Source organism: Chlamydotis macqueenii, chromosome 13 (assembly GCF_036417535.1).
Source record: "Chlamydotis macqueenii isolate bChlMac1 chromosome 13, bChlMac1.mat, whole genome shotgun sequence".
In the NCBI taxonomy this organism is placed as follows: Eukaryota; Metazoa; Chordata; class Aves; order Otidiformes; family Otididae; genus Chlamydotis; species Chlamydotis macqueenii.
The window spans coordinates 15,466,157-15,479,171 of NC_141568.1; the positions used below are offsets into that span (position 1 = coordinate 15,466,157).

General features: G+C 47.0%; 1 protein-coding gene across 3 annotated transcripts in view; it reads right to left on the minus strand.

The window, feature by feature from the left end:
• Positions 1-13,015, minus strand: part of SF3B3 (splicing factor 3b subunit 3) — a 28,867-nt gene that overhangs the window by 1,809 nt on the left and 14,043 nt on the right. For all 3 annotated transcript variants that reach the window (XM_086758238.1, XM_086758239.1, XM_086758240.1), the window contains exons 12-25: positions 12,630-12,781; positions 12,048-12,203; positions 11,461-11,616; positions 10,642-10,785; positions 9,599-9,721; positions 7,993-8,147; positions 6,772-6,946; positions 5,950-6,155; positions 4,869-5,025; positions 3,331-3,456; positions 2,103-2,315; positions 1,068-1,166; positions 476-619; positions 89-193 (exon numbers count right to left, since the gene is read on the minus strand). In XM_086758238.1, coding sequence (XP_086614364.1) covers positions 89-193; positions 476-619; positions 1,068-1,166; positions 2,103-2,315; positions 3,331-3,456; positions 4,869-5,025; positions 5,950-6,155; positions 6,772-6,946; positions 7,993-8,147; positions 9,599-9,721; positions 10,642-10,785; positions 11,461-11,616; positions 12,048-12,203; positions 12,630-12,781 — 2,111 coding nt within the window. The remainder of the gene's footprint in view (positions 1-88; positions 194-475; positions 620-1,067; positions 1,167-2,102; positions 2,316-3,330; positions 3,457-4,868; positions 5,026-5,949; positions 6,156-6,771; positions 6,947-7,992; positions 8,148-9,598; positions 9,722-10,641; positions 10,786-11,460; positions 11,617-12,047; positions 12,204-12,629; positions 12,782-13,015) is intronic.

Here is a 13,015-nt window from a genome sequence, read left to right on the forward strand (position 1 = left end):
GCTTCTGCCACGCCTCGGAGCAGCTCTGTGTCCCAGAGCAAGTCTTTGCACCCCCATGACCCAGCTGATCCTAAATACTCAGCCCTACCTTCACTGGGAAGTAGTAGGAGCGGAAACTGAGATGGTCTCGTCCACAGAGAGGAGGGTGCTCAGACCTTAAGTGCATTTCCACATGCTGGAAGAAGTCGTGATCCTGGGAAGATGAAGAATGGATAAGAGAACAGTTGGCTACACGTCAATGCGACCGGCAAGGCAAGGTGACAGCCGTCAGCCAGGTGCTGCTGTGCTGGCTGAAGCGCTGCCGTCACCAGGCTCTGACAGAGCGGCCCTGCGCACGGCAGCCAAGGTCACAGTCACCCCCTCACCAGCGCAGAGCCCCAGTTACCCTCCAGGGATGCAGCACATGAAAACGCTGGCTGGGGACCAGCGCACAGAAAAGTAGCAACTCTGCACCATAGTGACGGGGCTTGCTTACCTCGTGGGAAGTAAAAGGGACCAGGATCCCTATCCCTCCCGATAAGGTGGTATAGACGAGTGACTCGGAGCCTCCCGGGATCAGCGTGGTCTTCTGCAAGGAAAGCACTGTCTCTCCCACGTGATAATTCATGATCACTTCAGCCTGGAAGTGAACCGCAGAGATGTTTTTCCTTTAGCTTATATAAAAGCATCAAAAGTCTTGTGAAAATAAAGTCGCGTAAGTTGAGCCACCTGCTAGCTCTGAAACACCTTTCTAAAGAGCAACTGCCTTCCACCTCTGACCAGCTGGCAAAACGCAGCACGCCGCTGAATTACGCTCTCGAGCTGGACAAAGGGATGCAAGTAATGAGGGAAGGCAGGAATAGAAAACGAGTGTGCTGCTTCAATCAAACATCACTGAACAGGCGTCAGCCGTCATGTCAGAAACTGAATTTGGCTCCCAGTGACAGCGAAAGCCGATCACCCACAGCACGGTGAATGTGTGGGAGCAGAACTGCCAAAACATCTCCTGGACCACGCTGCAGAGGACTTCACAGAAAAGCAGCATATTCTTTTCCCACAATAATGACGTGCCTCCAATGAAGCATTACCTTCTGCGATGCTCCATTAAGAAGCCCCCTGTCCCAGAGAGCTTTGTTGCCTGTGGGATCCTCATCTACCTCATCATTGGTGTTGGGAGGCAATCTCACCTGCGTTGAAAGAGGAAGAGAGAATCAACAAGCTGCAGAGAAGCAGTATATTATCTCTGGAGAATCCTTGTGCTCTCTGAAAGGCTGCGTTTGTGGACTCTACAAGAATCACTTTACAGTTACAGGAAAACCATCCATTCACCCCTCCAGCAAGGCCTTCAGAGTTAAATGACAACTGTGTTGTCAGGACCGACGGCCTGTCACACACAAACACGGGCAGGGACCTCACGACCGGCCTGCGCCTGGCCTGGCACCCGCAGATCATCCTGGGAGGTATGGTCAAAACAGCGTGAAGGTGGTTCCCGCTAAGGACATGGTTTGATGGATGCGGGGAAGGAAAACCAAAGAGGATTGATTTGCGTGTGTTGGCCAAATCCTGCAGGCGCAGTGGCTGACACTTGCTGAACTCTGCACTCCAAAGCACCAGAGCACGCTTCAGAAAGAGATCAAAGCTCTGGCAGAAAGACCTCCTCCTCCCCTGCTGAAATGCAGCCAAGTGGGGAAGTGTCAGCACTGACAAAGCCAACTTCTGAGAGGAAGTGACAGAGAAAGTGAAATGCCAGCAGTGAGGTTCAGCCAGGGAAAGTAAGAGCGATAACCCCGACACAAGTTCTCATGGGCCCTTTCACAGTCACAAGCTTTGCTGCAAGGATTATTCACAGCAAGCTTTGGGGCAATTTCAACACAAGTTATTGAACGCTTCAGAAATGTGTTTTTTGACCTGCTGATGCTTTAACTCGTTTGCTTTAATTAACGAGCTGACAAACTGCAGTCGACTGCTATGAGGACAGCTAGTCACACTGTAAAAACAAGTGAATGGTACAGGGCGTTGTCTCCAGCTAAGCACAGATTCTCATTCTTTTAAAACAAATCATGGATGTTTTAAGGAAAAATGTCGCATACAAAAAAGCCCCGATTTCTCCGAGGCACACTCACCACGCAGATGTTGCCAAATTTGTCTGCTCCAGCCACAGTGTCATAATCCAGGAGAGTTGCTGTAGTGACCCACCGGGGATAAGTGTCATCAGCAAAGATGATGAGCTGGTTCTCATTCCTTTTGTAGCGCACCCAGATGAAACTCTCTTGAACGTCTGAAACAATCACTCTGTGTCCAATGGTTTGGATCCCACAGATGTAGTTGGCAATGTGCTTTTGAGAGAGAAAGGACAAAACCCGAGTGCTTCAAACAGGGGAGTATAACCCAATCTAAATATGCTGTCAACACAGGACCTTGCAACCTAGCACCCACCACACATCATTCTCAGCCTGCTGAATATGAGTAACATCCAGAGAAACAGGCACTGCTGGTGAGCCTATGAACTGGGATGTCAGGGACAGTTCTGCAAGCAGGCATCGCTTCAGCATCCCCTCACTACTGTGGTCATGAGACCACCAAGAAGGAAAGCTTCAATTTTTCATGCGAGTCATATTTTAGGAAAAAAAAAAACAAAACCCAAAACTCACAACCAACCAACCACCCAATACACACAAAAATATGTTCCCCTACAAGTTCCCAGTTTGCCTGTGAGCTTGCTGGAGTTCCTTTGTGCAGAAGTGAGCAACTAGCACAGCTTCTGCAGCCTGCACGAGAGAGGGGGGAGCAGGCAATTAAGAGTTAGAAAACCATGCTCTGCAACTTCTTTTCCTAAAGCACCAGAGATGCTCAGCAAGGACCATCTACAAGTAGAAAATCCCATTTTTGAGATTCTGGGGACCTGAAGAGGTGCTCATATGCACCCTCCAGTTTCTGTCCCCAGCATGCTGGTCACCTAGCCTAAGGATGCATTTCCAGTAGTTGCTCTTTCGTATCCGGATAAGATCTCCCACATTCGCAGCCGATGGCCAAAGGCATGGTCTGTACAGGCCTGTGAAACTCTTGCATGTGTCCATTAGCAGCCTGCATTGAGCTGGTACAAAGAGGAACCTGCAACACTGCTATCTGAACGGCAACGGGAAAGCAATGTGTGCTCAGGGTGCAGAGGGGCAGCACAACAGCCCAGTCCAGCCAGCGCTGCCAACACTCCTCTAGATAGGCGCACCAGCGCACACCAGCAAGGCACAGACACACTTGGGCTGGAGTAGCAGCTAAACCCTTGTTTCACTCCTGTTGCAAAGCATCACTCACTCCAAGTTATCGGCTCTGGTCACGAACAAAAGCCAGTACCTTATTCTCACACTTCCGAAGCAGTTTCTTCTTGCCCAGGTCATATACACGCAAGAGCTTTCCAACTCCAATTAAGACTCTACCTTGGAACGGAGCAATGGCTGCAGGAACCTCCTCCACAGGGGTCTAGAGAGGGAAAAGGAAGATGGTGAGACCCCCATTAACAGAGCTAACCCTACACCAAGCTTCAGAATGGATTCAGCTGACGGTCTGGCTGAAGCTCACTGGCCTGCGCCAAGGCTTCCAACATAAAAGGCTAGTTGCAATCTTTTCTACGTGAGGAGCAAAAGGTCAGTTCTCTGTACGCCTTTCGACAGCAGCACGTATCACACACGGTGCTAACAGTCTGGGTACTACACAGACAACACACTGTGTGGCAGCGCACCTTAACCAAAGCGTAGGACTGCTGTAAGAGTCCCACACTGGGCAGGCAGCAGAAAACAAGGATCTTGCTGCTTCAGATCTTAGTTTTGATTTATACCCAACAGAAAGACTTTATACTTTGCCTAAAGCCACCCAGATTGTTTTTAAAACAAAGGCATGAATCTAATTCAGCCATCTGCCACAGACGCTCTGAAGCTGCCACTGAAGAAGTGTTAAATCTGAACAATTACAGTGTGCCCACAATTCCAGTTACTCAGACAGGGCTGAAAAATCTCCTACCACTCATCAATCCAAAAGTACCAGCCACAGGAGAGAATGGGAACACATAGAGAGCTTGGTTGCACTGGCTAGAAGTTATTTCACATCACCAGCTCTGTCAACTTCCAAGTGGGTGTTCAGCAGCACCAGAAAAGGCCCTGGTCCAGGACAGAACCCACTCACTGCATCAGGACCGTAGGAAGTGAATAAGCCACAACATTCCTTTCCACGTGCTCATCTGCTCAAATCTCAGCCATGCTGGAAGCATGTGGGAAGGAGAACAGAATTTTGTTTTAAAATTGTTTTCAATTTTGTATTCAGAGTTCTGGTGAAACTCTCGCTAAAGCCCCAGAGGCCTGTCAAGCAAGTCAGTCACTAAGTGACTAATTATTTCTACTTGCAACCAAAACAGCATCAGAGAAAAAAAGGACAGCTCACACCAGCTCCACGTGGCCAGCCAAGGACGGAGAGCCTGAGCACCAGGGCTCAAGTGACCCAAGTATGAATTAGCCTTGTAAACAAGCACTCGCAGCAGCTCTCCGAGTTCATATTCCAAAAACGAAACAGAGCTGTTTCTCTCCTTTCCCCAATGAGGCCATAAAAACCCCTGCTCCTTTCCCATTTACCAATTGCATGGATAAAACTATAGCTAAGGCAAATGACTGGGACACAGATCTCTCAGGAGATCTGTGTTCAATTCTCAGCTCTGCAAAAGATGTCCCAAGTGATTTTGGAGGCAGCAGCTTATTTTCTCTGAGGCTGCTTCCAGTCTTTAACATCAGCATGACGATCTGGCCCAGGATTCACTGAATACTGCAACTACCACTACAGCACCGAGGGTGAAATGACAGCTATTCCAACACTCTGCCTGTGTATGACCCGGTCATCCCTCTCACCTTGTGCAGAAACTCCAGCTTCTCACCGCTATTCACCAGCTTGTACGTGTAGACAAATCCCCCAGCAACCGAGCGCGGGTTCAGAATCAGGTCCTTCGCGACTCCCACGAGCACGTACCACTCATCACCAGTGTTGGAGAACCGGCACACAGCCACACTGGGGAGACACAAGACACGCCAGGAGATCAGCGTGATCGCGACACAAACCAATGCTGCGCACATGGACTGGATTCCCCAACAGCAGAACCTGCATCCAGCCAGGCAGAGATTTGGGAGCCAGCCCTTCCAACACCAACATTTCATTTTCAGAGGGCATTTTTCCTCCCTGCAGAAATCTTTAAGGCCAATTCCTTCATTCTTCCACATTTCCCGTATAAAAAGATGTGCTCCAGTTGTCACATAAGCCCAAAGCCTTGGTTTTACACTTTCACAGCCTGGACACTGCCTAGCATTATGCAAAGCTCTACTGAAAGTTGTTTTTCAAAGGCTGTTCCAATTTGGACAGGTACATATAACTTCACTCATCTTCCAGTGTTATTTCCTTCCCGGTGCCCAGCTGAACTAGGCTGGGAATCCTGGACAAAACAGGACAGAGTCAGCCTTTCAGACTAGCATGACCTAACCCCACTTCACCTGCTGAGGCACTCGCTATTCTTCGTGGTTATTGTGTTGGTTTTCCCCTCCAGTCCCTCTAACACTTCCTTTCCATTTAATCTATGCCCAGTTTATCTGGATGAGAACGGGAAGTGAGAGATAGCACATTCTCTTGTTCCTCGCTCTCTCATCTATCATGTACATCCCTGTGTTGTTCTTTAAGCACTGGGGTTCAACAAACACAGCTGGAGCACCAGCTCTTAGTGTCACATGCAGACACATCAGGGTGGGAAGAAAAGGAAAGGTAAGACAAAAGCTTTAAGCGTGTGGGAATCACTTCTGCAATTTCAAGCCAGTATTGATAACACGCTGCATCTGGACTTCAATGCAGTAACAGCTGAGCAAAATAAGGAAAAAAAAAGAAAAAAAAACCACGTAAGACTCATCAGAAGCAGAAACTCTTGCTGCATCCGGCACTGCTTCTTACCTGAAGGCAGCTTCGTTCTGCTCTAGCTGGACCAGATCTAACGTATTTCCCTGGATGGGATTCATCACCCTGATAACAGAAGCCCACTGTCCGTTGCCTGCCTTGGGAGCACCAAAGATGGACTCGGGAAGATTCTCGTTCAGAAAGGCTGCAGCCATCTCTGCAGCCAGCTCCCTCTCATCTTCCCCCGCAGCCTCCACCATTTCCTATGGCATATTAAAGGACAGGAGAAAACAACAGCTCAGTGGATTTCCTTTCCAGACATGCTGGTCCTCTACGTTGAACAGAGCCTCCCCGTTTCCCCTAAGCCCAGGGATTCCAGGGCAAGGTACTGCCTGCGAAGATACAAAAGCCACCAAATCCCAAAGCTTCCACCCAACCTGAGCTTATTCCCAAGGAAGCCTCTACAGCTCAGAGCACAGCAGCGCCAGCTCTGCTCTGCCCAAGAGGCAGATGTCTAGGGGAGCTATTTCTCCAAATCAACAACTCTGGAAACAACATTGAGAAGAAAATAACCCACTGATATCCAAACATCCTTAAGCAGCTACAGAAAACCCAGAGAATGGCCTTACATAAGCAAGACTGTTCTCCAATACATGGTTCTTAAAGCCTGCCATAATAATATGCAAAGAAATGAGCACTGGGAAGTAGTATATTCTGATTAAATTTGCATTTTGAGGCAGATCTTTGCTCCCTTCAGCCTCGGCATTCACACTGAGCACAAAAACTTGGCAGCTGGGAACTAGTGAGCAGGAAGGACTTCCAGCTGCAGAAGTCCCCTCTGGGGAACGGCAGTGTGTACCTGTCCTCCACCCCAATTACCTCGGCCATCTGCTGCTTCCTCTGTGCCTTGGTGGCCTCGGTGTAAGCGTTGTGGTCTGTCTCGATGATAATCAGGTTGTTGCTCTCTGGGTGAATGACAAATTTTCGGGGTGTGTACTGCAATGGGAAGGCAACCTGGTTGAAGACTGCCCCCAGCTTCTCCAGTGCCAAAATCCTGAGGGACAAAGACGTGACGTGTGTTAAACAAGGTCTGAAAGCAACTGAAGAGAGCAACTGGAGTTGAACTTTATGTCTGTGATACCAGCTAGTGCTGGAGACAAGTGGCACCTTTCTCAGGCCAGACAGCAACAAGCAAACAGCTCCAGGGAGGAGGGCAAAACTAGCGCCCTAAATGGGAGCTTATGCTGTGGGATAGGTGTGCTCTCCACCACGGGGTCCTTGACTTGAGGGCTCTCACTGTCCCAGGGTACATTCCGAGTGCCTGTCCCTTTTGGACAGGCTCCTGTGGTGCTGAAGCAAGTCTATTCCAAGAGGAACAAAGAGCACATGGAAGAGGGAAAGCGCACATTTGGGGAACACATCATCTGAATCTAAACGTGACACAGTTCAAGAGAGTACAAAAAACGCAATGCCAAGTCTTTCTTCCTGTGACTTGCCAGCTGAAATGCCAGTTCTGCTGGCATTTGGTGGCTAAAAACCACAAGTCTCTCCAGAAAGAATGAATCCTTTAAAAGCAGTGAATGGTGTAATACTTCAGTGAGGACAGATATGAAAAAAGTGCCTGTTCAAGTGCACAAAACAGAGCTCCTGAACTTGTGTTCCCCTATTATTTTATCTTTTTAATATCCAAACTGAACTTTAAAAAGGCAATACATCCCTGTCATGCCTCTGATTTCTTAAATAACGTGGCTTATTTTCTGCAAAGCAGCCAATTCAGATCACAAACCACAAGATCCTAATACACAACAGGGTCGCATTTATGAAAAGCTTCCCTCCTCTCTAAGAATCGGAGAATGTAAGGATAAACTTGAATTACACTTATTATTTAAAGAAAGTACAAAACGGAGAAGCACATCCTATTTTTTTTTGACAACATAACTATCCTTGTATTCTGTTTGTTTTCTGAAACCCATCCAAGTGTTTCTAACAAATTGTCATCCTTAATCAAATAACCTCAAAAACCCCTTACACTTTGCCTCTTTCCTTTTGAACGCCTAGTGAGAATTCACCAGGTCTTTGTTTTCCCCCACCAGTTCTTACCTCAGTGTGTTTGTGGAGATGGCTACAATGCCCTCTGGGCACTGCTCAGAAGCAAAACCAGAGGCAAACTCCAGTGTCTCGTAAGACAAGGGAGTCAGGTGGAAGCGTGACTGATAGGAATAACTGAGCCAGGAACGGCTTGACATGGCCAGCACCTGGGAAAGACAGACAACAAATTTATTAGGTCTGGGGATGGAGGCGAGCTCACTTCTTGCAATATGAATGTAGTGCCGGACTCTCACCCACTAGAACAACTGAATTCTTGTGGGTGGACTCCATCCAGCTTACAGCATACCTTTGGAGATACTGCCTGCTTTCAAGAGATAGTTTTATCTGAAAATTGCGCATGGCACAAAGAGGAACTTTAAAGCACTATCAAGACAACAAATACTCAAACTGAGGTGCAATAAACACTTATCTGTAAAAGCCAAGATCAACAAATACTTCAACCTCTTTGGGTTTTTTTTTTTAAACAATAGCCGGTTCTACTGGGAACACGTCTTTGAAAATAAGTATTAACTGCTTTGTCACAATGTAGCACTTTAAGTTAAATTTACTTAAAATAATCAGTAGCCTATTTTTAATCAAGTTAACGGAAACAAAGGAAGCAGATGGACTTTTAAACTCTTCAGCTTTATAAATTTGGCTACATCAACTCTAGTGCAACCTTACTTTCTGCCTGTGTGACAAACGCTGTGATTACATCCAAACACTCACTGGCTACTCCAAGCCCATCACTGACTGGCCATAACCAGGATGTTTTTCCTCCCCGTATTAAGAGACAAGGAACCAAGACTGGTCTCAAAGAAGAAAAGTACTCAGCTTATTCTCTAAGCATTCTCTGCTAGAGCTGCAAAGCACCTCATCTCCAAGTTACAGCTGGCAGGAGCAAGCTGAGATTCACCCAGTGTACCACAACACGAAAGCAGAGCTCAGATTCCCAGATTCAGCCCCCTACGCTGACCAGCAAGATTTCTCAACTCTGAAGGTGTCATCCAAAAATGAGTCAAGCAGGGGGTGGCTGATCTCCCCAGTGCCACATAAGAAGGGCTGGAAATGGCACTTCAGATGAAACACTTTCTTCCCTCTATGCCAAATCCTGCAAATACTTCCTTTGAACCATGCATGGCTCAGCCAGGGGCTGGACAGCTGCCATTCTCAACACGCACAGGAGATGACGACCATCCACTGCACCAAGCAGTCAAGGGCTAAGATTTCTGCACAGGGCTCTTCTCGTCCCTGTGTGCTAAGGCAGGTAAGATGAGGTTTTTCAGTGCCTCCAAGCCCAAGAATCTGCTCAGAGCTTTTCAGACACACTGCAAACGCAGCCGATGGGTCAGATGAGTCCTAATTCAAAGAGGGTAGGGCAGGACTATACATTACTTCCTTAAAAGTAAGGGGAATACCGATAAGAACAAGGGTATTTGTGAAAGAGCAAGCTGCGAGCCAGGCAGCTCCATAATGAAGTCATTCTACTTCCCACCCTCATCCAGAAGGTCCTGCTGTGCTGCAAGGATGCTTCCCCACCCTGCCCACCAATAAGGAAAACTGGAATGCTGCATCTGGAGACTGGATCTGCACCCCTCTGAGAGCTCGCCTCACTTACCGCCTCTTGGCCTTGCATTCGAACTCGGAAGAGCTTCACAGGTCGCGAGCCAAGGTATCTGGTCCTGGTATCAGAAAGATCGCCAGTAACAGGATCCAGGACAGTTCGCAGCAGCACACCATTCTTGACATTAGCAAACCAGAAAGTTAGATCAGTATTGCAGATAAGAAATAAGGAGCTACAGCCATTATTCAAAACAACAGAGGCAATTTCTGAGGAATTTGGTGTTTGTTTTCCTAGCTTCCAGTACAATTCTCTTCTAGAATCACGCTGTATCTAAACTGGCTCTTAATACTAAAAAAGCACACTCCTGAGGGGCAGAACGGAATTACTGTAAAACAAACACACCCCACCCCCTGCCCCCTGAGTAAAAAACCCAAAGAACAGACCAAGAAGTTTGGTACATCACATGCACAATAAAAACCCGAGGGCTGATTCCAGATCCTAATCCCTCTTGGTACAAAGTATTTACCCAAAAACTCATGCTACTTAAGAAGAGCTGGCACTGCGACTTCAAACTCGAGGCATGTGGAAGAACCTAGACTGCTCTGGTTATTTTTACCACATGTTGAATGGTCAAAACAACATTTTTTGGTCAAAGATCAAAGACTCAGTACTGGATGCAACAAAAAGCTCTGCAACAGCAGAGTTATTAGAGCAGAGCCTGCAGCTGTGGGCAGTTTCTTTGCTACTCTGTCCTACAGGCAGTTTTTAAAGAACTGCCCAACAACATTTCACCCAGTAAGTATTTTTAGAATATGCCCTCTTTCTGGAAGGGGAAAATCACAATTTGTCCTACATGAAGTTTGGGACAATACGCTGACGTTTGACTAGTCTTAAGTCCAGGAATGTATGGGAAAACTTGCACCTCTGCTAAGTCACGCAGTGAATTCCCCAGTCATAGTTCTTAGGCATGTTGTAACAAAGAGGGAACAGCCAGGCTTTGTGTCATGCCGCGTGATGACAAGGCTATCACAGCAATCCATCTTTCAAGCGAAAGCTGACTAAGACACGCCTGTCAGAACCAGGCAGGCACCTCTCACCTGCAGTCCAATGTTCAGGTACAGAAAGCCAATGGAGCCCCTCTCCCCCAGCTCGTCCTGCTTCTCTGTGCCACCCATCTCCACAATGCACAGTGACTCGGGTTGCGCAGGCAGGGCCTGCATACTCAGTGGCTGTAAGCAATCCTGTGGGAGACAGAAAAGAGGTACCACACCAGTCAGCAAGGCTTGGCAGGGCAAGAGGGGATTCAAGCTCCATCTAAGAAGCTCAAAGATGCCCTTTTAAGTCTCCATAAAGAAGTATTCAGCACAGAAAAAAGTCACAATAGATGCTGGCTCTGTGGATTTTGGCAAGCAGGAGCGGCTGCAGTCCTGGGGTTTGGAGAAGATAAACTGAATACTTCCAAAGTGTTCTAGCACAGTTTGCAGCTTTTTAGCACGGAGACATCTGAGCAAAGTTTAGGTTACTTCAGTCATCCTTTGAACACTCATCTGTTGCAGGAAGAGGAATGATAACTTTACTTTGCTGTTGACCCGCTTGCAGAATGAGTCTGCTTTTAATACAGGTATAAACAGTGACATAGGGGAAAAGTAAAACTCTAAAGCAAAACAAAAAAAAGAAAATGCTTTCTTATCTCCTCAGCTGAACCTCCAGGCACAGGTGAGACCAGCTAAAACAAGAGAATCTGTTACAGGTTAGCATCAAGAGCCAAACCAGCAGAGAAAAGCCATGCGAGTTATTCATTCCTGGTCATCCAGCTCAATACAGAAAGACAGCTTGGATGGACACCGCCCACCTCTGGAGTATCCTTCTGAACACTTCAAGCTGATGGAAGAGGCAGAAACAGAACAGCTACTCACCGAAGGGTCAAGGGAAATAATCCTGACAGTGTTGTCCACCAGCCCAACAGCAAGGAACCGGGAGCGCTGCTCCCCAGGGGGAACATTGGCCAGGCTCATGCAAACAACATCAGCCGACATCTCCTTTCTCTCCGTGTACTCATTCAGCTGTCCTGACTGGGAAAGAAGAAACACAAGAGACTCACAAACTAGCCAATGGGGCAAACCAGCACCAAAAAGTCTCTCTGCACCTTCCCCTCACCTTTTTTTTTTTTTTTTTTTTCTCTTTCTTTAAGTTAGTGCTTTGGATTTTTTGTATTTTTAAAAATAATTTCTTTAAGGCCTTATTTCAGCCACAGTTGGAACAAGCAGAATAGCAATAGGATAAGTACACAGCAGCCTCAGTTATGAGCTTCAGACACTTTAATTAGCCACTAAATCATCTCAGATACACACAAGTCCAGATATGCATAGCCTTGATCTATCTGTTCTAGAAGGATGCTTCACTATAGAATCCTTTCCTTCAGGTCTGATCAAGGATCAATCTCTGGCATGCCCCATACTCTGCTTTGCTCTTCCAAACTCATTCACAACACTAACACACATACCGGGTCCATCTCAAAGTAAACCAGTTCTCCTCCAGTCAGTGCTATCACTACTTGTCTTTGGTTCACAGCACATTTTACAATGGTTTTCTTTCCTGGTGTCTTCCATTCATTTACTCTCTTATCTGCTCGGATGTGCCGGATCCCATCCGGATAAACCTGAAAGAAAGAAGAAAAAAAAAAAAAAAAGTCACATTAATTCTGTATTTACCATCCCTTCACAATTTCTCTCTCACTGGTGATTCCAACACAGAAAAAGCCAAAGGCAAGCAGCGCTCCTGGCAGTGGTGATCCCTTAGCTATGCAAGGCTGAACTAGCAGGAGGCCACTCGCCAGCTGGAAGCATCGCACCTTTGAACTGCAGCAAGGAGCTACTGAGAAAATGCTGAAGAAGATTAGCACCATCTTCAGCTGGTCCAGTTTCACTCAGCAGGATACAAAAAGGGAAAGGCTGAATAAGTGTCATTCTCTGCCAGTCCACACCTTTAGACATGACATATGTTGCACTGCTGTAAAAACCACAGCCAAGCAGCAAGTAGAGAGTGGCAGACACAAGCAGACATGTCAGAAGCAGCTTTCCATTACCTGTACCAAAGCATCATCACCAAGAAGCGAGCAGGACAAGGTGGGTGTAGTACCCAGGAATCCAGAGTCAGTCACTTCTTCTACAGTCTCTCCGATAGACAGCACCAGCGTGGCATTTACGAAAGACACAATGATATAGGCATCAAATTCATCTGGTCAAGGGAGACAAGGGAGAAAATGGTGCTGATTAAATAAATGCAAGACTTCCCAGCAAAACTAGCAGTTGACAGATGTTTAGTAGTTACTCTTCTGCAGAATTCCTGTGATAATTACATCTGCTGGCAGTATTGTGAAAGTTCGTTCTAGGACACACTGTCCAAAAGCCAGCCACTGCTAGACTCCAAACAACACAAGACTGAGCCAGGGATCAAATGACGATCCAGATA